Raw genomic sequence first — 21,731 nt, forward strand, 5'->3', positions numbered from 1 at the left:
AAAGAACAGAGTGAGGAGATGGAATAATACACAGGCTTCTTTGGTAGTGATCTGAGAAGCTTTCTCCGAAGAGTGAGCTGAGATGTGAATAATGAGATAGAGCTAGGCACAGGGCTGTGTAGTGGAACAGCACATGCAAAGGCCCTGGGGCAAGAGTGAGCTTAGTAAGGTGGACACAGCACATGCAAAGGCCCTGGGGCAGGAATGAGCTCGGAGAATTAAGAGACCAGCAAGCAGCCATTGCAGTAAGTTGAGTTGGTGGGGTGTGAGAGGGTTTATCAGCAGAACCAGAGTATGGACGGCAGAGGTAGGTCTATTTTTGTAGGTTTTTTAAGTTATTTTTTTCTAATTAAAAAAAAATTTCTTAATGACATGTTTGTATGTGTTTTTAGAGAGAGAATGGAGAGGGAAAGAGAGAATCTTAAGCAAGCCCCACGGCCAACACGGGGCTTGATCTCACGACCCTGAGATCATGACCTGCCTTAAATCAGGAGTCGTAACCGACTGAGCCACCCAGATGCCCCCAGAAGTGTGCCTGAATATGAGGGGTGGGGGTGTGAGGCAGAGCCCTGGACCCGGGGCCCTCCTTGGGCTCTTCACAGGGAGCAGCAGGGTAGCGTCTCCCAGACCTGCTGCGTCTCTGGCCGTTAGCACCCCGTCGGCCCTCTGCTCAGAGAGGTGCTCGGTGGAGGAGCCACGGCCATCCGGGGCAGACGGTGCAGGGGTGGCTGTGGTTATCTACACACACACCGCACTTAGCACATCATGTGTTCCCTGCCTGGGCCTCCAGCCGCAGAAGTCAGGTGACCCCCGGCAGCAGGCCAGGCTGCAGGAGCCCGGAGAGTGTGTGCTTGTGTGTGTGTGCGCGTGCGTGTGTCCCTGTCCGTCCCTGGGCAGCCCAGACATCTGGAGACTGAATTTATTTCCTTTTTCCTCAACCTCGGGCAAGGCCTGCAACGTCCAGCTAGATTTAAAATAAAACGAACCTCTGTGCACAGCCCTGCTCTGCCGGGCAGCTGTGGGCGTTCGGGGAGCAGCGGGGGTCCAGCGTGCTCACTGGGCCCCTGAGGGGAACAGCGATCCTCTGCTCATCCCCCCTCCCCATATCAACACAAAGTCCTAATCTCCCTCTCCCGGTCTGAGGGTATTTTTAGCCACTAGGAAGGATTATCAGAGTCTGGCTCCCAGGTGGCAGGGGCAGGGCTGGGCATGGGGCCAGCCAGCCAGGCTTCAAGACACAGTGGCCTCGCAGGGGGACTGGGGGCAGGGCAGGGGTGATGGGGATGTACGCTCGGGCTCAGGCTGGCTGGGCTGGACCAGCCACTCACACACTTGGGGACTCTCCGAACGACCCCTCGGTGGCCCCGGCTAAGCCCAGCCTGAGTTCATTCACTACAGCCGAGGTCAGGGAGGTTCTGGGAAGAACCATCCAGAACCTGCTGCGGGCCAGCATCCCTCTTCCCCAGATGCCTCTCCTTCCACCCTGCCCTCCCTGCTGCTGACGACATGTAAGTGGGGTCCGAGTTAGTGCTCAGCACCCCACCCCGTGGGAGAGGGTCATTGTTATCCCTACAGATGAGGCACCAGAGGCCCCGGAGCGGCCTGGTCGCCTGCCTGAGGCTGCATGGCTGGTGAGCAGGGAAGGGGGACACAGGAGTCACAGTTGCGATGCCAGCGTGCGGTGTTGTGAGCTGGCCCGGCTTCCTGGGCCCACCCGGTAGTCAGGAAAACAGGCGGTGCGGCTGTACCTGTTTTCCAGACGGGGCCGCCAGGCCCCAGGGTGGCAGTGAGCCACAAGAAGCGAGCAGAGGAGCTGGGGGCCCCCAAAGAGCAAAATGAAAATTGAGGAATGGCACCCTGAACCTCCTTCCTTCCCATGGCCTGGGGAGGGAAGGCGTGTGTTGGGGGGTCACATGGGCATGCGAGGGAAGCTTGGGCCTGGCTGGCCGTGAGTGCCTGGTAACAGCCGCACCTGAGCCCCGCCTGTGTGCCAGGCCTCGCCTAGGCGCTCCCTATGCAGGGCCTCTGGCTTGTGAGGGGGACGGGCACCTGTCCCACCAACACGTGGGTGGAGAAAGTGAGGCCCACCCCCCAGGACTGGGAGTCCTGCAGCTGGGACTCGGCCCGTCTGCTGGGCCTCAGACCCCGTTTTCTTCTCATCCCGTAGTGTCTCTTTGTCAAGAGGGTGAGTGGCTGGGAGGGGGACAGACGGTTCAGAGAACAGCTTCCAGGGCTGAGACCTCTGCAGTCAAGGTGGGTCAGAAAGGGCTGGGCTTGCTTCAGCTGAGGGGACTGGGGTTCCAGGCTGGTCATGCTTCCTTCCTTCTCCACCCCCACCCCCCCAACAGTCTCCAAAAAAGACTTCATGACTCACTCCCAACCTCACGGTGAGTGAAGCAGGGCTGTGGGAGTGTGCTTTAAACTAAATCCAAGGTGGTGGCAATCGGGAGGTGCCTCCTGGAGGAGGTGACAAAATGAACTGGGTTTTGAAGAATGCATGGGAGTTTGCCAGACAGCCGAGGAAGGAGTGTGAGCCCTGTGGAGACCGAGCCCTTGCCCGCTGCCCTCACTGTTTAGTGTCCTCAGCACCCAGCACAGGGCAATAAATATTGGATACGGGCATTCTGGGCAGAGGGCACACTTGGAGAAGCTGGCCGTGTGAAACCCTATGGTGTGGCGGGAGCAGACGGTGTCAGGCCGTGGATGGTGGGCTTGGAAGCTGTGACATCAGCGGAGGCCCGAGATTGGAAGATGCTGTTGCCCCCATGTGTTCCCTCCTGTCTCTGAAGCTCATCATGATTTGGAAGCACCACCCTGGAGTTGGGGGGACGAACATGGGCTTGGGGGCCTGGATCCCTAGGGACCTGCTTGGGCTCTGGCTGGCTGGGGGCTTTCCTGGGGCTCCCCATGTGTTTCCATCTGCGCTGGGCCTGGGGAGGGGGAAGGAAGGTCTGGGCGAGCCGGAGGGCGGCTGAGGAGGAGGCTGGACATGCCCTGCAGTGGGTGGGGCTCTGGTTGGAGGCGGGAATGCCAGGCTGGGCGTGCGTGTGCACGGGATCAAGCCATCCTTGCCTGCTAGCGAGGGCGGTTTCTCCTAGAGCCATCAACCACCCAGGCGGGAGTCCCTGCTTGCATCTGTCCATTCTCTCTGGGCCATCGGAGCCTTGTGGCTCTAGACGAGCCACAGTCACACACCCTGGACCATTTGTCAAGCTGCTGCCACTGTAGCCACCTCGCTGACTGCCACAGGCCCCGCGGCGTGGTCTGCGGGATGCTCTTTCACCCCCACGCTTCCCTGGGCCGTTCCACACATCCCCATGGACGTGCACGTCGGCCACATGCTGGCTCTGAGACTCGGACTCTGGGAATTCTTCTTTTTTTTTGTATCTGACTTGTGATAGTGCAATGTAGAATAAGAAATACATTTTTGTCCCTGGTCATGCACAGAGCTCCTGAAACCCTTAGAATTTCCCATGATAAGAGTGATCAAGGTGTCTTTTGTTAGGGTAAGGTGGTGATTTTTGGAAAGGCCCAGAGTCACCCGAGGAAGAGGGAAGGTCAGTCGTCAGGGAAAGCAATTGTGGATAGAGGGTGCAACCGGTCAGTGCCACCCCCTCCCGCCTCCAGGGAGGGGACAGGGGCTGCAGGTCGACTTCATCATCAGTGATCAATGATTGAATCAAGCCTGCCTTCGTAATGAGCCTCCCTGAAAACCCAAAGGGCAGGGTTCAGAGAGTTTCCTGGTTGGTGCGCACATGGAAATTTGGGGAAAGTCGTACGTGTGGATGTAGCACCCCTCCCCTGCACCTTGCTCTCTACGTCTCTTCCATCGGCTGTTCCTGACCGAGTTGTGTCCTTTTGTAATAAAACTTTGTGATCGGAGCACCTGGGTGGCTCCGTGGTTGAGTGTCTGCCTTTGGCTTATGTCGTGATCCTGGGGTCCTGGGATCAAGTCCCCCATCAGGCTCCCTACAGGGAGCCTACTTCTCTCTGTGTGTGTCTCTTATGAATAAATAAATAAAATCTTAAAAAATAAAAAAAAAAAACCTTATCATCTAGTAAGTGAAATGTTTCTGAGTTCTGTGAGCCACTCCAGCCAAGTGCTCAAACCCAAGGAGAGGGTCCTGGGAACCCGTGATTGACACCCAGTTGGTCAGAAGCATAGGTGACAATGATTTAATTTGGACACAAGTGGCAGCGGGCCAGTGACAGAGGACTGAGCCTGGGGACTCCCAGGCTGTGTCCAGGTAGAGTGTTGGAACTGAGTTGAGCTGTAGGACAGCCGGCTGGCATCGTGGGGTTGGGGAGAGGCCCACCCGTGGGAAATGGAATCGGAATTGTAGACTTTAAAAATGCAGACGCAAAAAAAAATAAAATAAAATAAAAATTTAAAAAATAAAATAAATAAAATTAAAAAAAATTAAATAAAATAAAAAATAAAAATGCAGACGCTTTAAGTTGCAGAGAGAGAAGGGCCCGCATCATAGATGCATAGCCCAGTGAATTTTCTCAACCAGAATAGCACCTGGATCAGGAAACAGAACATGCCAGCCTCAGGCAACCCCACAGGGCCCCTCTGGTCACTGCCTGTCCCCAGAGCAGTCGCCTGTCCGATGTCCAGCAACATGGTAGGTGGAATTAAGCCTACCCAGGACCCCTAAAGGTGCCCACATCCTAGTCCTGGAGCTTCGTGTGACAAAGAGGAGTAGAGGTTGCTGGTCAGCTGACGTTGAGATGGGGGCTGACGCCAGATTCCCTAATGTCATCACAAGGGCCTTTATAAGAGGGAGGCAGGAGATCAGAGAGACAGTTGATGTTGGCTTTGGAGACAGAAGGCGGGAGTGCAAGTGGCCTCTCGAAGCCAGAAGAGGCAGGAAGGGATCCCCCCTCTGGAGCTCCCGAAGGAGCACAGCCCCTCCCAACCTCCCAGCAAGACCCCTCCCAGACTCCGGCCCCCCAGAACTGTGAGAGAAGAAAGCTGCATTGTTGTAAGCCCCCGCATGAGTGGGCACGTGCGACAGTGGCCACGGGAAACTAATGCCAGCCTCCTAGGTTGGTCTTGCCTGCTGTTGAACTTTACAGAAATGGAGCCCGATAGGTGTGCTTCTCTCCCTCTGGCTCATATGTTGAGGGTGTTCAGTTCTTGGGGGCTCTGCCTCCAAGATATCTCTGCAAGGGTGCCTGGCTGGTTCAGTCGGAAGAGTGTGCAGCTCTTGATCTCCAGGTCGGGTCGTGAGTTCGAGCCCCATGCTGGGTGTAGAGAAAATAAATGAATAAATGAATAAATAAGTAATCAATCAATCTAACTAACTTACTTAAAAAACAAAGAGTCTCTAGAAATGTGCCCCTCCTCTCCACCCCCTCCCAGGGGAGAGCACCTCCTTGCGGCCTCGAGAAGGCCACTTCCCACGTGACCGCCAACACCCCACGGCTTGTCTCCTCATCTAAAATAAAACCAAAGGGATCCCTGGGTGGCGCAGCGGTTTAGCGCCTGCCTTTGGCCCAGGGCGCGATCCTGGAGACCCGGGATCGGATCCCACGTCGGGCTCCCGGTGCATGGAGCCTGCTTCTCCCTCTGCCTATGTCTCTGCCTCTCTCTCTCTCTCTGTATGACTAACTATCATAAATAAATAAAAATTTAAAAAAATAAAAATAAAAAAAAAATAAAATAAAATAAAACCAAGGGCCACAGAAGCTCCAGACTCCACGAGTGGAAGTGGAAAATGGTACAGCCACCCCACAGTCTGGCTGTTGCTTATGAAGTCAAACAGGCAGCCACCTTGGGATCTAGGAATTACACTCCTGGGGGTTGACCCAGCAGGTGTGAACGTTCATAACAGCTTTGCTCAAAATCACCCCAAAAGAGAACCCCGATTGCTCATCAACAAGAAGGCAATAACCAGTTGTGGTATATTTATACATACCCATGATTTAGTAATAATAATAATAATAAAGCAGTAGCAGCAGCTACCGGTAGACCCCATGACGTGAATGAATCTCAGAAACATTACACGGAGTGAAAGTAGCCAGACACAAAGATGGGGTGTGCGATTCCATGTATGTGAACTTCTAGCACAGACCATAAATATGCGGTGGAAACAAAACTCGGAACAGAGGGTACCTTTAGGACAGGGAGATAGAGATTGACCAACAGGGGCACGACAGCTTTGTGGAGGGACGAGAATGTTCGTGGCTGGAGGCTGCATCACGCAGGGACCTGCATTTGTCTGAACTCGGCTGCTGTACCCTTAAGGATTTATGCATTTCGCCCTAGTAAATTTTACCTTGAAAGGGGAAAAAAGAAAACCCATTAGCAAATATTGAAGCCTAGCTAATGATCTGCATCCTGAAATATTTAGAGGTGATGGGGCTCGATGTCTGCTGCTTTTTATTCATGAGAAACAGAGAGAGAGAGAGAGAGAGCAGGCTCCTCGCAGGGAGCCCGATGTGGGACTCGATCCCAGGACCCCGGGATCATGCCCCGAGCCGAAGGCAGACACTCAACCGCTGAGCCACCCAGGCGTCCCTTGATGTGTGCTGCTTACTTTAAAAATGCATCCAGAAAAATAAGATGGCCTGATGAGGGGGGATGGAGGGGAGGATGGATGCGCTGGCCGATGTGCAATAGAGCAGATGAGCAAACTGTGGACAGTAGGCCTTAGTGGTGGGTTGTGGGTGTTCCCTGTAAATTCTTTTGGCTTTTCTGTGGGTTTGAAATTTTTAATCATGCATGTTGGGGGAAGTCATCCAGATTCCTCCCTGAAGCCCACAGGCCCTGCATGACCTGCCTCTGTCCCCCTCCTTCCTCTCTCCCCATCACTCATTCTGCTCCAGCCACAGGGGTGTCTTGCTGCTCCCCCAACACTCTGAGCTCAGTTCTGCCTCAGGGCCTTTGCACCTGCTGCTTATTTCTCTGAAAGTCCCTCCCTACCACCCCTTTTCTCTTCTGCATAAACCCAGGCCTTCCTTGTCTCCGGGTCTCTGCTCAGATGGCAACTCCTTAGGCTTTCATTGGTCACCCCATTTAAAATCATGGTACCCTGCTTATTTTCTAGCAGGCCCCAGCACACAGTGTTATCTCATTTATGAATCTGTTTACTTGTGTGGTGGCTGCCCCCACCCCCCTCCCCACCGCTGGGCTGAGAGCTCCATGGGGATAGGAATGTGTCTGCTTTTTTCCCTGCTGTGTCCCCAACACCTAGCCACATGCTGGCATAAGTCAATCAGAGAACACCTCATGGATGGATGGTTGGACAGATGGACAGCTGGGTAGGCGGATGGATGGATGGATGGATGGATGGATGGATGGATGGATGGATGGACAGGTAGCTAGCTGGGCGGATGGATGGATGGATGGATGGATGGATGGATGGATGGATGGACGGACGGACAGGTGGGCAGACAAATGGATGAAATAACAGATGACGGGATGGATGGATAGATGGATGACTGGTGGGTGGGTTGGCTGGTAGGTGGTTGGAGGGACAGATGGACAGAAAATGAGTGGAGGAACAGACAGGTAGATCAGCAGGTAAGAAGATGGATGGATGGATGGATGGATGGATGGATGGATGGATGGATGGACGGACAGATGGGGAGGCAAGTGGATGAATGGACAGACAAGTGGGCAGGTGGATGGATGAACAGAGGACGGGCTGGATGGATAGATGGATGACTGGTGGGTGGGTGGGCTGGTAGATGGTTGGAGGGACAGATGGTTGGACAGACAATGAGTGGATGGACAGACAGATCAGCAGGTAAGAAGGCAGATGGAGGGACGCCTGGGTGGCTCAGTGTTTGAGCATCTGCCTTTGGCTCAGGGCGTGATCTCGGAGTCCCGGGATCGAGTCCCGCATCGGGCTTCCAGCATGGAGCCTGCTTCTCCCTCCGCCTGTGTCTCTGCCTCTCTCTATCTCTCATGAATAAATAATAAAATGTTAAAAAAAAAAGTGGATGGATGAAGTGGGGATGGATGGATGAGATGGGACTGATGGACAGATGGATGGATGTAAGGACAAATAAACATCCCGAGTGGGGACCAGTGTGGGGGCGGATCACTTGTCTTAAGATCGTGGGGGGGGGGTGTGCAGAGCTGCTGGGGCCCCTCAGGACGGCGCTGGGGAGCTTTCATGCCCTGCCTGCCGCTCCAGGGACTGGCGGGCACGGCCACGCACTGGGCTCTGCGGCCGAGCCTCGTGGCAGGCGGTGCTGGTGTTCACACCTGGGAGGATGGCCAGGGAGGGAATTGCGGGTTTCCTCAACTTTGGCATCTTTGGGCTGTGCTGGGGACACCTCCCCACGGTGTGGGAGACCTTCCCGGACGCTTGGGAACCCGAGCTTATGCCCCCGTCAGCCAGTCTCGTAACTTCTGGCTGCCTTTTTTACATCCATAAGGTGCCAAATAATGAGTGTTTTCACGAGGTGTGCTTTGAGGGTCAGCAGGCACCGGGGCAGCCCTTTGTGGGCCTCATCAGGCTGGGCTGACGGGTGGGCTGCTGTCCCCGTTGGACACATGAGCTTGCGGTTCAGAGTGGTCTGGTCACTTGCCCGAGGGCACACGGCGCAAGTCTGTCCTTGACACGGGCAGTCATAAAGCCGAGGTCACCAGGCCCTGGGGAGGGGTGGTGGGGATGGGGGGGGTCCTCCCGCATGCTGAGCTCCTGTTAACCGGACCCTGTGCCCACAGGATGTGGTCCAGCCTCAACGAATGGTTCTGGCAGGACAGGTTCTGGCTCCCACCCAACAACACGTGGGCTGTCCTGGAGGACCGGGATGGCCTGGTCTTTGCTCACCCCCGGGACTTGCTGGCAGCCCTGCCCCTGGCGCTGGCCCTGGTGGTCATGCGCTTCACCTTCGAGAGGTGAGTGTCTGCGTCGTTGCCACTCCCAGGAGGTGCGGTGCTCACCCCGGCTGCCCATCCTGTGTGGCTTTGTCCTGGGTGGAGCCTGGCTGGGAGCCCCCGTGCCTTCCCCGGCCCCCCTGGAGCTGCTGCCGCCCACACTCGTCCAGCCTCTGATGGCTGGGCTGCGGTCACGCACTAGGCTGGGTGTGCCAGCGTCGTCAGCGAATGGGTGGAAGCCCCAGGGGGCAGGTCCTTGCTCTGCTGACCAAGGATGGCTCTGCGGAGGCCAGTGAGCAGAGGAACTCTTGCCCGCTCGCTCCTGCCTCTCTCCTGTAGGCTGGGCCCCTCCAGCCCCCCCGACCCCCTTGGAGCCCTTAGCCCCCCCTTTGGCCCCCACTTGGGGTCCCTGGCTTTGTCCTGCCCTGACCGCAGGGACATGGGAGCATCGTGCATCTTGCTTGATCTCTCCATTCCTGAGGATTGCCCTGGATACAGGCTGACCCAGGGCACCCGGGGAAGACCCACTGAGGTGGTTATTTCTTTGACACCAACCACCACCCCCTCCCTGAACGCCTGCCCCAGGCTCACCGTTGCTCTGAGCTGCGTCTTAACTCAGCTCTCGGTGCGACCCCGTGAGGCGGGACTGTCATGGTCCCCGTTTTACAGATAGGAAATGGAGGCACAGAGAGGTCAGGGGCCCGGCCTGTGGTCACACAGGGGGTAGGTCATCTGGGACCGAGGCTTTGCCTGAGGGATTCTAAGGGGCCCAAGTCCATCAGGATTGTAAGGGTGAGTCCCCACCTTTCCCACAGGGCGGGAGGGCACGAGACTGTGTCCAGGTTCCCTACTGCAGCCTGGGGTTGGGGGGGGGGTGTATTTAACTGATGGCTTCATCAGAGGTTAGTTACCACATCCTGCCCCTTCTCCTTTCAAAGGGCCGTGGGGGTGAGATAGCCTTTCCAGGGTCGAAGGCAGAGGTTTTTGCCATTTTTTTTTAAAGATGGTATTCATTCATGAGGGACACAGAGACAGAGACATAGGCAGAGGGAGAAGCGGGCTCCCTGTGAGGGCCTCGATCCCAGGACCCCAGGATCACGACCTGAGCCGAAGGCTCTCAACCACTGAGCCACCCAGATGCCCCGGTTTTTGTTTGTTTGTTTGTTTGTTTAAAGATTTTGTTTATTTATTCATGAGAGACACAGAGAGAGAGGCAGAGACACAGGCACAGGGAGAAGCGGGCTCCCTGCAGGGAGCCCTGACATGGGACTCGATCCCAGGTTTCCAGGATCACGCCCTGGGCTGAAGGCGGTGCTATACCTCTGAGCTACCCGGGCTGCCCGATGCCCCGGTTTTTGCCATTTTTAAAATAAATCTTGGGCCAGTCTGCTCCTCCCTTGCTCTGTCACCTTGGGCACCTCTCTGGCCTGAGCCTCAATGTACCCATCAGGACAGTAGGGACCTTGACGATAGTGAAATGAGCCAGCACCTACCGTGGACTTGCACCCCTGCTTGGCAGGTGTAAGCACTTGGTAAACGACAGCCCTGTCCTCCTCCGCTCCCCGTTGTGATGGAGTCTGGAATGAGTTCCCTAGGCTGCCCCGAGCCTCAGTTTCCCCAAATGAAGGGTGACGTTGGGATGCTGGCTATGCAGTTCCATCCGGACGCCTGGCCCTGGGGGCCCCTGGTGATGGGCCGGGGATCGGGCTCCTCCACCTGTCCACATGGGAAGAAGGTGCAGCCGGCGTGAGGGCCCGGAGCACCGTGAGACGGGCAGTGAGGGGATTCTCATTCCCGCCTGGGACTCTGTGGAGCTCCCGAGACCCCACAAGTTAACCTGCACATCCCCACCTTGAAGACCCACCGCCCAGCTGTCTTCTCGGGTTCGGTCCCGGTGCAGCGGCCAGGCCACCCCACCAGGCTCCCAGCGTCCCACCTGGCCCCTCTGAGCCTCGGTCTCCCCACCGGGATTGACAGGCTGTCTCCCCTGAACCCAGATTTGTTGGCCTGCCCCTGAGCCGGTTGCTAGGTGTGCGAGATCAGGCCAGGAAGCCGGTGAAGCCCAATGCCACTCTGGAGAAATACTTCCTCACGAAAGGGTGGAAGCCCAAGGAGGTGAGAGGCCCCCCATACCCCCCTCCATCGCCATCGGCCTGCACAGCCCCCTGTGGGTGGGGCCTGATTGTCAGGAACGGGGAAAGCCCGGGGCAGTCTCTGCACCCCCACAGTGCTCCTGTCCTGCCCCCCACCAGCCATGACCCCCGCAAGCCATCCCAGCTGTCAGGGGAACAGATCCTGGGCCGGGTGCAGGGGGAGCAGGGAGGCCTCTGGGGCGACCAGAGCAGGCCTGCGACCTCCCCGTTGCTGTCCGCAGACAGGGCCCTCTCCCTCCCTTGTCAGCCTCCCTCTGCACGTAGGGTAGGAGGCAAGGCCTCAGTGGAGCCACTGTTCTGGAAGGGTATAGAATAAAGCTCTGTGGGGGAGGAGGCTGGCCCACCCCCAGCCCCATTCTTAGCCCCAGTCCCCACCAGCCACCTGCCTCTCCTGTGAGCAGGGCTGGTTTTCATGTGGTCTGTTTGGGGGCCACCCCCCACCCCCATGGGCCTCCCTACTTCCCATGTCCATAGGTAGACAGTCCTACAGGCGAGGTCTGGGGTGGGAGTGGGGGTACACAGCTGGGTCTCATCTGTCCTGGGACAGGGCCAGGGAGCCCTGGGTGACCCTCCCCCCTCCCCCCAGCCCCAGATGGCCCTCCTCGCTGCCCAGTGCGGCCTGACGCTGCAGCAGACCCAGCGCTGGTTCCGGAGGCGCCGGAATCAGGACCGGCCCTGCCTGACCAAGAAGTTCTGTGAGGCCAGGTGAGCCCAGGGCAGGCCGATTTCAGGGGGGACCCTGGGGGTGCAGGGGGAGGGCCCCTCCGGCCGCTGCCTCATGGGCTCCCTCCCCGACCACAGCTGGAGGTTTAGCTTCTACGCCTGCGCCTTCTTTGGTGGCCTGTCGATCCTCTACCACGTGAGTGTCCCCAGTGCTGGTGCCCTGGGCCTGGACTGGGGGGCGTGGGGTGGGGTGGGGGTGGAGGGGCTCTGGCAGAGGAGGGCGCGTGTGCGGAAGCCGGGAGAGCACTTGGAGAGGTCGCGGCAGGCGTCCACTCAGGTGCCAGCGGAGGACTTGCTGTGTGTGGGAGCGGGGGTCGGAGTGAGAGCAGCCCTGGGGAGCCCCCCCGCCCCCACAGGGTAGAGGGCCGGGCTCTGACCTTTGGGCAGCCTCAGACTCCACGTCCCCGCAGGAGTCGTGGCTGTGGATGCCGGAAATGTGCTGGGACAATTACCCGCTTCAGGTGAGCGGCAGGTAGGGGGCTTGCAGGCTGGGGGAGTGGGGGGGTCAGACTTCCTTCAGCCACCTGGACATCACACGATTCCTGAGTTCCACTCTGTATTTCTGCCTCCCCTGTGTAAGGGAAGGGGGTTAGACGCCAGGCAACTCAGAGCGGGAGCTGCCACAAAACCACTGCCCTTGACTACCCCCAGGGACAGGGAGCTCACCTGCTTCTTCACTCACTGGGATTCCAGGGTCCTGGTTTTGAGCAAACAGGGAGGGGCCCTGAGCCATGACCCTGCCCCGGGGGAGCCTCCCCGCCCGCAGCTAACCTGGCCCACACCCCACAGCCCCTGAAACCGGCCCTGTACTATTGGTACCTCCTGGAACTGAGCTTCTACATCTCGCTGCTGATGACGCTGCCCTTTGATGTCAGGCGCAAGGTGAGGCCAGGCCAAGGATCTGGCTGGGAAGGGAGGCCCTGGGGGAGTTGTGACCCAGTCTCCCATGGGGAGGGGTGGCCTCACCCCAAACTCTCAGACCCCCTCCCCCCTCCAGTGCCTCAGATGGGAGGCCCCGGGTCCACAAGGTGCAGGTGGGCTACCCCTCCCCCGCCTCACCGCCCAGCCTCATCCCTGCGTGACCCACCCTCTCCCGCAGGACTTCAAGGAGCAGGTGGCGCACCACTTCGTGACCATCATCCTGATCAGCTTCTCCTACAGCTCCAACCTGCTGCGCATCGGCTCCCTGGTGCTGCTGCTGCACGACGCCTCCGACTACCTCCTGGAGGTGGGCCTGGCCCCGCCTGACCCCTGCGCCTGACCCCTCCGCCCAGGGAGGCCCCGCCCCCTCCACCTCCACCTCCACGAGTCCCTGCCTCCCTCTACCTCCGGCCGTGAGGCCCCGCCCCTGCCCACCTCCACCTCCACGAGGCTCCACCTCCACGGGGCCCCGCCCCCTTCTGGCCTCCAGGGAAAGGAAGTTTCTCACGCCCCCTCCCAGAGGCATACTGCTTCACCTTTCTAGGCAGTTCCTGGAGAGGAGGCCCTGCCCTTTGCAGCATCCTCCTTCCCACCTGCTCCACCAGCCCCACCCCCCTCACCGTTGGCCTGAGGCCGGTTCTCTCTGCTGCCCTCCCCAGGCCGGTAAGATGTTCAATTACACGCCCTGGAGGAAGGTGTGCGACACCCTCTTCATCGTCTTCTCCTTGGTCTTCTTCTATACTCGCCTCGTGCTCTTCCCTACGCGGTGAGTCTGCCCTCGGGTCGGTTGGGGCGCAGGGTGGGTGTGTCTGAGATCCAGCCCTGCCTCATCCTCAGTCTGGGGGTGTGGGGGAGGCTTCCAGGCTTCCTGGTACTGGGCACAGTGTATGCAAAGGCCCAGTGGTAGGAGAAGGCAGAAATCTGGGCTCAGACATTCGCCACATAGAGGAGGAGGCAGGGTTCAGGCACCTGCTCACTAAAGTCTTTGCCCAGTCGGTTTGCTGAGCCTCTCACAGCACAGGGAGCAACATGAAGATCGCTTGGTTAAATGAAGCAGACATGGGTGAGTGAGGACTATAATAAATACGGTAAACAAATAGCATATAAAGCATGAGAGAGTGATGTGCTGAAGAGAAAATGAGGTCAGGAAGGGCACAGGAAGTGTGTAGGTAGTTGGAATTAGGGTGGTCAGCGAAGACATCACTGACGGCATTCACACAGAGAGCCTGGAGGGAGAGAACCACACTGAGCCTAGGGGAAGAGTGGTCCAGGCAGCAGGCACAGCATGTGCAAAGTCCCTGGGGCAGGACTAGGCTTGGTGTGGAGGTACAGCAAGGAGGCCCATGTGGCTGGAGCCCAGTGAGCGAGGTGGGGTAGGGAAGAGGGGACAGGGCAGGTCTTTGGGGGCTTTGGGGGCCTCAGGGAGGACATAGGCTTTTACCCCAGTGAGGAGGGAGCCCTGGAGGGCTGTGGGCAGAAGAGGGACAGACCAGGCTCACAGGTGCCCTCTGGTGGCTGCTGCTGGGGAACAGCTGGTGAGAGGCCGGAACAGGAACTGGCAAGGGGGGCAGCGGAGCTCGGCAGGTTGGGTGGAGGAGACTGTGTGGGCCATGTGAAGTGCTGTGACCAGTAGAGCTGGACCAGTGCAGGTGACAGGTGGGTACCCTCAGGGTCAGTTGAGGGTCACAAAATGGGTCTGAGCTCAGAGTTGCTGCTTGAGGAGCAAGAGCTCAGCTCTGGCTGTGCTGGTTTGAGGGGTCTGTGGAGACCCCAGAAATGTCAGGAAGGAGGCAATGGGCACACCAGCCTGGGCTTCTGGAGAGAGGCATAAATGTGCAGAGTTTGCACCACAAGATTAGATGGGGCCACCAGGGGGCCAGGTGTGGACAGAGCCCTGTCCTCGAGCCCCCTGATATTTGCCAGTCAGGGGACCCTGTGGAGGCCCTGAAGCCATGTGGGGGCGCATCGGGGAGGGCGGGCCAGCTGGCTGAGCAAGGCCCATCACTGATGATCCCACCGGCAAGCTGGGGGCTGGCGGGGGGTTGGGAGAGCTCACTGCCGGGGCTCTGAGGACAGAAGAGAAAGTGTGAAAGAACACCCAGAGGAGCAGCTGGGCCTCTGAGCATCCCCTTGGGGTTCCAGGTCATGAACGACCAGTCAGGAAGCTGTGAGTTCTAACAACTTAATGTGACCCGGTGAGGAGAGGGGCTTAAATGCCCAGCTAAAGAGCATCGCTGTCACTCACTCGGGGGTGGGGTGCGCAGAGGGAGCCATGGAAGGTTCTGGAGCAAGGAGGGCCACACAAGTGAGCAGGGCTGCAGCCGCTGGTGAAGCCCCTCCTCTGGGTCCTGCCCCACCCCCGCTATAGGATCCTCTACACCACGTACTACGACTCCATTGCCCAGTGGGACACCTTCTTCGGCTACTACTTCTGCAACACTCTCCTGATGGCGCTGCAGCTGCTGCACGTGTTCTGGTCTTGCCTCATCCTTCGCATGATCTACAGCTTCGTGAAGAAGGGCCGGGTAGGGCCGGGGAGGGGTGGCCGGCATGTGCCTCCCTGTGGGCCCCCCCAGCCCCTGCCCACGCCTCATGCCCCCCCCCCATTCCCCAGATGGAGAAGGATGTCCGCAGCGACGTGGAGGAGTCCGACTCGAGCGACGGCGAGGTGGCCCAGGAGCACCTGCTGCTGAAGAACGGCGCTGCTCACAGGCCCGGCGCGGCCCCCGCAGACGGTCCCCGGAGCCGGCTGGTGGGGCGGGTGGCCAACGGGCACACTGCGACCACATAGCCAGCCCAGGATGGCCTCGAGGGCCTGCCCCTGTGCCCTGGGGCTTGGATTTGTGGGGCTGCTGGACTGGAGGCTCTGGAGATGGGGACAGCCCTCCCCCAGGGTCAGGAGGAGGGCGGATGATCTGTCTCCAGCCCCCTCAATGCCTTCCCTCCCCTCCCCTCCCCCCTTCTCCCCTCCCCCCTTCTCCTCCTTCACTTCCCCTTGGGCACCTGGACAGAGCTCGGGAGGGTGGGCAGCAGGTCGACGCTGCAGCCCTCCAGAGCCACCTCCAGGCTGAAAGGCGTCCAATAAAACTTGAACGGAGCCACATTCTCTTGAGAGCTATGTCCCTGTTCTAGTTCCTCCTGCATCCCCGGAGGCCCCCAGGGGAACTCTAATTACACTCCCATCTGCCCCCAGGGACTCAGCAAGCAGTGAAGATGCCCCCCCCCCCACCTCCCCAGGTGAGTCCCTGGCTCCCAGCTGACACTGCAGCCAAGCCACCTCTTTCCAATACAGGGCAGCCTTGGGCCAGCCACGCGCAGCCCCAGCTTCCAGGTGACACGGTACAGGGCTCACATATGTCAGAGGCTGGGCAGCCACTGCTCAAGGCTGCAGAATTCTGGGCACCCCCGCCCCCGGAGGGGGAAAATCGGGCCCAGGAGAGGAGTTCCTTTGGGCTTCCCCAGGATCAGCCCAGGGAAGGTCACCACCTCTTGGGGAGCCCTCTGTGGGCAGGGCACCCTCCTCGAGACAGGCTGAGGGAGCCGGGACCCCCAGCTCCAGAAATCAGGGCCACAAGGCCCCATGCAGGGCCAGATGTGCCGCCTCCAGGGGCACCGAAGAGAAGAGGCATGGGAGTGGGAGGTAGCAGAGGACAGGGACATGGGGGAGAGGAAGGGTGTTAGGGGGCAGATCACCAACAGCGAGACAGAAGAGGGGAAATACAAGAGGAGCAGAGGTAGGAGAGGAAGAGGAGGGCTAGGAGGGTGGGGGGAGCAGAAGACCCCCAAGCTGGACCCTGGGGAGGCAGGGGGATGAATCTGGTCCTGCTGCTCCACAAAGGGGAAGAGGAAGGGCCTCTCTGTCTCCGCTGGGAGGGACACTGGGAACAGAGACTGGAAGGACAGGGAAGGGACAGACAAACAGGAGGACAGGAAGGAGAGACCCTGAGGGGCCAGAGGAAGAGGCGCTGGGAGAGGAGGCAGGGACTAGGGAGAAGGAGATGTTTCGGACAAGATCGGACAAGATGCAAAGATCTGGAGGGAAGGGAAAGGAGAATCCAAGCAGGAGTTACCCAAAAGGAATGTGAAGGACGAATGTTAAGAGAAAGACAAGCAATCAATTAGCCCTTGGTTTCCAAACATCTATGAAGAGAGCTGATCTGAGGGGTGCCCGGGTGGCTCAGTCGGTGAAGCGTCTGCCTTCGGCTCAGGTGTTGATCCCAGAATCCTGGGATTCAGCAGGGAGTCTGCTTCTCCCTCTCTCTGCCCCCTTTGCCACACTCATGCTCCCTCTGAAATAAATAAAATCTTAAAAAAAAAAAAAAAAAAAAAGCTGATCTGAGAAGAGGAGGAGGGAGGAAGGGTGCAAACGGAAAGACGCTCAAGCTCACTCAACGGAAGCAAGGGGCAACCAAAGATCACAGTGAAATCCCTTTCTCACCAGCTGTCCTGGCACAAACACTGTCGACACCCACTGTTGGGACTGGCAGGGAAAAGGTCATGGTGGGTCCCAAGTGCACTTAAAAGTCAGCAAGAAACGACAAACCGGTCTACACAAGAAAATAGGACCAAAAGACAGGGCCATTTAGAGCAGAGCAAACAGTCAAGGCCAATAAACGCAAGAAGAGGGAGTCAGTCTCATTAAGGACCAGGGATATGCAAAGCGAGGCTAGCAGATGCCACTCTAGACCCATTCAATTGGAGAAAAGAAACTGGACAAAGCGAGTGCTAGAGAAGACGGGGATCAAGAATATAACAGTGGAAAAAAAAAAAAAGAATATAACAGCGGGAAGTGTGAGTTGGTATAATCGTTTTAGAAATCCACTCAGCATCGTGTAAAATTCTAGAGTTGAAAACAACAAAGGAAATGATTACCGTTTAGGCAGGAACATCTGTTCTAGTGGGGCTGTTTCATTAGTAAAAGGGAAATATAAACAGAATTGTGATGTTACATTTGAGCTTGGGGGCAGGACGATGGGATTCAGATAGACATACAGCCACTGTTTTGGCCTTCAGACTTACGAAGCGTGGCGACAGATACTCATAATAAATGTAACTTAAAAGGGATATGCAAAAAGACAACCTACAGAACAGGAGGAAATATTTGCAAACCATAGATCTGAAAAGGGACTAGTACCCAGAATATATAAAGAACTCCTGAAACATGACAGTAGCAAAAAAAAAAGAAAGAAAAGAAACACAACAGTAGCAACAGGAAACAGTGGGCAATGGACTTGAACTGACATTTCTCCAAAGATACACGAGTGGCCAACAAGCACATGAAAAGAGGTTCAACATCGTAAGTCCTAGGGAAATGTAAATCAAAACCACAAGAGAGTATTTCACATCCATAAGGATGGATAAAAAGCAAAAACAAAACAAAAAATAAAACACTGCTGGTAAATATGTGCAAAAAGGAACAACCCACATACTTTGCTGGTAGGAATGTAAAACTTAACCAGTTTAACCAGTGATTAACCATCACTGTGGTTTGACAATTCCTCAAAAAGTTAAATTGTCATATGACCCCAACATTTCCACTCTAGGTGTGCACACCCAGAGAATTGAAAACAGTTAAACAATACTTGTACATGAATATACAGCATCATAGCAGCATCATTCACAATCACCAAAACAAAAGGCTGGTTAGGAAACAACCTAAATGTCCCATCGGTGGGCAGGTGGGTAAACAGATTGTGGCATATCCATACCAAGAAATATTACTCAGCCAGAAAAAGGAAATACTAAACCATGCTACAACGTGGACAAACCCCAAAAACGTTAAACTACACCAAAGAAGCCAGACACAAAAGGCCACACATTTTAAGTTCCTTTTATGTGAAATTTCCAGAAGAGCTAAACCTATTTAAAAAAATCGAATGCACATTTATAGTTACCAGGGGGCTGGGAGAAAAGGACGGAATAGGAAATACCTATTTAGTGGGTAGAGATTTTTTTTTTTTTTTTCAGAGTGAATCTTACTAAAGAACTCCCAAGGGCATCTGGCTGGCTCAGTTGTAGAGCACATGACTCCTGATCTCAAGATTGTGGGTTCGAGCCCCACAATGGATGTGGAGATTACTTATAATCAAAAGAAAGAAAAGAACAGAACCCCCAAATATCAGTGAGTAGAAGAGCTACCCAAAAGAAAAGAGGTCAACAGGATATGAACAAACACGTCACAGAAGTAGAAGTAGTAAACATGGGGAAATACAATGGAATATTAATCTTAAAAAGGAATGAAATTCTGATACATGCTGTGACATAGATAAACTTTGAGGACATTATGTTAATTGAAATAAGCCAGACAAATCTTGTGTGAGTCCATTTACGACATGTCTAAAGTAGTCAAATTCACAGCAAGCAGAATGGGGGTTGCCAGGGGCAGGAGGAAGGGAAAATGAAGAATGATTTAAAGGGTATAGAGTTTCTGTTTTGCAAGATAAAAAGGATTCTGGAGATTGGTTACAATGTGAATTGTAACTGAACTATACACTTAAAAACAGTTACAATAGTAATTTTTATGTCACGTGTATTTTACCACAATTAAAAAACAACATGGAAAAAAATAAAAATAAAATAAAAACAACAACATGGGAAAGTCAGTACACTAGGAATAGAGGGGGACTTCCTCAATTTGATAAAGAGTATCTACCAAAACCCCACAGCTAGCATCATACTTAGTGGGGAGAAGCTTGAAGCTTTCTGACTAAGAACAGGACCAAGGCAAGGATGTAGAACTGCCTTTCAAAGATCCTACTAGAAGTATTAGCTGATGCAATAAGACAAGAGATGGAAATAAAAGGGATACAGGTTGAGAAGGAAGGAATAAAACTGTCTTTGTTCACAGAGATGACCATCTACATAGAAAATCCAAAATAGGGCTACCTGGGTGGCTGTGTGGTTGAGCGTCTGCCTTTGGCTCAGGTCGTGATCCTGGGGCCCTGGGATCGAGTCCCGCATCAGGCTCCCTGAAAGGAGTCTGCTTCTCTCTCTGCCTATGTCTCTGCCTGTGTCTCTCATGAATAAATAAAATCTTGTTAAAAATCCAAAATAATGGACAAAAAAAATCCTCCTGGAACTAATAAGCTGTTATAGTAATGTAGCAAGATAACAGGTTAATGTACAAAAGTCAATCACTTTCCTATGTACCAGCAATTAAAAAGTCGATCTTGAAACTAAAAGCACAATACCGGGCAGCCCAGGTGGCTCAGGGGTTTAGCACCACCTCCAGCCCAGCCCAGGGCCTGATCCTGGAGACCCGGGATCGAGTCCCACATCAGGCTTCCTGCATGGAGCCTGCTTCTCCCTCCACCTGTGTCTCTGCCTCTCTCTCTCTCTCTCTCAAAAATAAATAAATAAAATCTTTTAAAAAAATAAAATAAAAGCACAATACCATTTACATGATCAGCTGAAAATTAAATACTGTGGTATAGGGCAGCCCGATAGGCTCAGCAGTTTAATGCCACCTTCAGCCCAGGGCGTGATCCTGGAGACCTGGGATCGAGTCCCACATCAGGCTCCCTAAATGGAGCCTGCTTCTCCCTCTACCTGTGTCTCTGCCTCTCTCTCTCTCTCTCTCTCTGTGTGTGTGTGTGTGTGTGTGTGTGTCTCATGAATAAAAATTTTAGGGATCCCTGGGTGGCGCAGCGGTTTAGTTCCTGCCTTTGGCCCAGAGCGCGATCCTGGAGACCCAGGATCAAATCCCACGTCAGGCTCCTGGGATGGAGCCTGCTTCTCCCTCTGCCTGTGTCTCTGCTTCTCTCTCTCTCTCTATCATAAATAAATAAATAAATCTTTAAAAAAAATTTTAAAAATACTGTGGTATAAATCTAACAAGGTACAAGTTCTTTTTTTTAAGATTTTATTTATTTATGAGAGAGAGCACAAGTGAGCAGGGAGGGGCAGAGGCAGAGGGAGAGGGAGAGGCAGACTCCTTGCTGAGCAGGGAACTCCACACGAGGCTCAATCCCAGGACCCCAAGATCATGACCTGAGCTGAAGGCAGACGCTTAACCGACTGAGCCACCCAGGCACCCCTCATCCAAGTTCTATATGAGTAAAACTACAAAACCTGATGAAAGGAATACAAGAAGAACTAAATGAATGGAGAGGTATCCATGTTCATGGACAGGAAGACTCCATATTGGCAACCCATTAGTTCTTCCCAACTTGATGTGATGCAATGTGCTTCCAGTCAAAATCCCAGCAAGTTTTCTCAGTATTAACAATACCTGACCCTAAGGTTTATGTGGAAAAGCAAAATCCCACAAGAGGCAGCACAGTATTGAAGAACGCTCTTTCTCGACTCCATCTTCGCGGTAGCTGTTGCGGTATCCACGGTTCAGTCGCCGACATGCAGCTCTTTGTCCGCGCCCAGGAGCTACACACCCTTGAGGTGACCGGCCAGGGGATGGTCGCCCAAATCAAGGCTCATGTAGCCTCGCTGGAGGGCATCGCCCTGGAAGATCAAGTCCTGCTCCTGGCAGGCTCGCCTCTAGAGGATGAGGCTACCCTAGGTCAGTGTGGAGTGGAGGCTCTGACCACCCTGGAGGTAGCCAGCCGCATGCTTGGAGGTAAAGTCCATGGTTCCCTGGCCTGTGCTGGGAAAGTAAGAGGGCAGACTCCCAAGGTGGCCGAACAGGAGAAAAAGAAGAAGACAGGCCGAGCCAAGCGACAAATGCAGTACAACCGACGCTTTGTCAATGTTGTGCCCACCTTTGGCAAGAAGAAGGGCCCCAATGCCAACTCTTAAGTCCATTGTAATCCTGGCTCTCCCCAATAAAGCCACTTGGTTCAGTCATTTAAAAAAAAAAATGAAGAAGAACAAAGTCAGAGGACGACACTACCCAATGTCAGGACTTACTACAAAGCTGTGATAACCAAGACAGTATGGCACTGGTGAAAGAACAGACAAACAGATCAATGGAAGAGAACAGAGCCCAGAAATACACCCACACAAGTACAGTCAACTGATCTTTGACAAAGGAGCAAAGTCAATGCAGTAGAGAAAAGACCATCTTTTCCACAATGATGGAACATTTGGAACAACTGGACGTCCACAGGGCGAAAATGAATCTAGACACAGAGTTTATACCC

The 21,731-nt window shown here is 55.1% G+C and overlaps 2 protein-coding genes across 5 annotated transcripts in view; both read left to right on the forward strand.

The window, feature by feature from the left end:
• The window catches only part of CERS4 (ceramide synthase 4), a 32,027-nt gene extending 16,600 nt beyond the window's left edge, over positions 1-15,427 (forward strand). For all 4 annotated transcript variants that reach the window (XM_038567491.1, XM_038567489.1, XM_038567488.1 and 1 more), the window contains exons 2-11: positions 8,687-8,860; positions 10,837-10,954; positions 11,579-11,697; positions 11,794-11,851; positions 12,126-12,176; positions 12,505-12,597; positions 12,815-12,943; positions 13,296-13,402; positions 15,005-15,161; positions 15,251-15,427. In XM_038567491.1, the coding sequence (XP_038423419.1) occupies positions 8,688-8,860; positions 10,837-10,954; positions 11,579-11,697; positions 11,794-11,851; positions 12,126-12,176; positions 12,505-12,597; positions 12,815-12,943; positions 13,296-13,402; positions 15,005-15,161; positions 15,251-15,427 (1,182 nt within the window). In that variant the 5' untranslated portion in view covers position 8,687. The remainder of the gene's footprint in view (positions 1-8,686; positions 8,861-10,836; positions 10,955-11,578; positions 11,698-11,793; positions 11,852-12,125; positions 12,177-12,504; positions 12,598-12,814; positions 12,944-13,295; positions 13,403-15,004; positions 15,162-15,250) is intronic.
• Positions 15,428-20,930: 5,503 nt separating this feature from the next.
• On the forward strand, positions 20,931-21,449 carry LOC100855547 (ubiquitin-like protein FUBI). Its single transcript, XM_038565331.1, has one exon. The coding sequence runs from the start codon at positions 20,989-20,991 to the stop codon at positions 21,385-21,387; it is 399 nt and encodes a 132-aa protein (XP_038421259.1). The 5' UTR covers positions 20,931-20,988; the 3' UTR covers positions 21,388-21,449.
• Positions 21,450-21,731: the final 282 nt, after the last annotated feature.

This window comes from Canis lupus, chromosome 20, assembly GCF_011100685.1.
Source record: "Canis lupus familiaris isolate Mischka breed German Shepherd chromosome 20, alternate assembly UU_Cfam_GSD_1.0, whole genome shotgun sequence".
Lineage (NCBI taxonomy): Eukaryota > Metazoa > Chordata > Mammalia > Carnivora > Canidae > Canis > Canis lupus.

Excerpts from the sequence above, each read along its gene's own strand:
- LOC100855547 (XM_038565331.1), top strand. The coding sequence starts at position 20,989 with ATGCAGCTCTTTGTCCGCGCCCAGGAGCTACACACCCTTGAGGTGACC.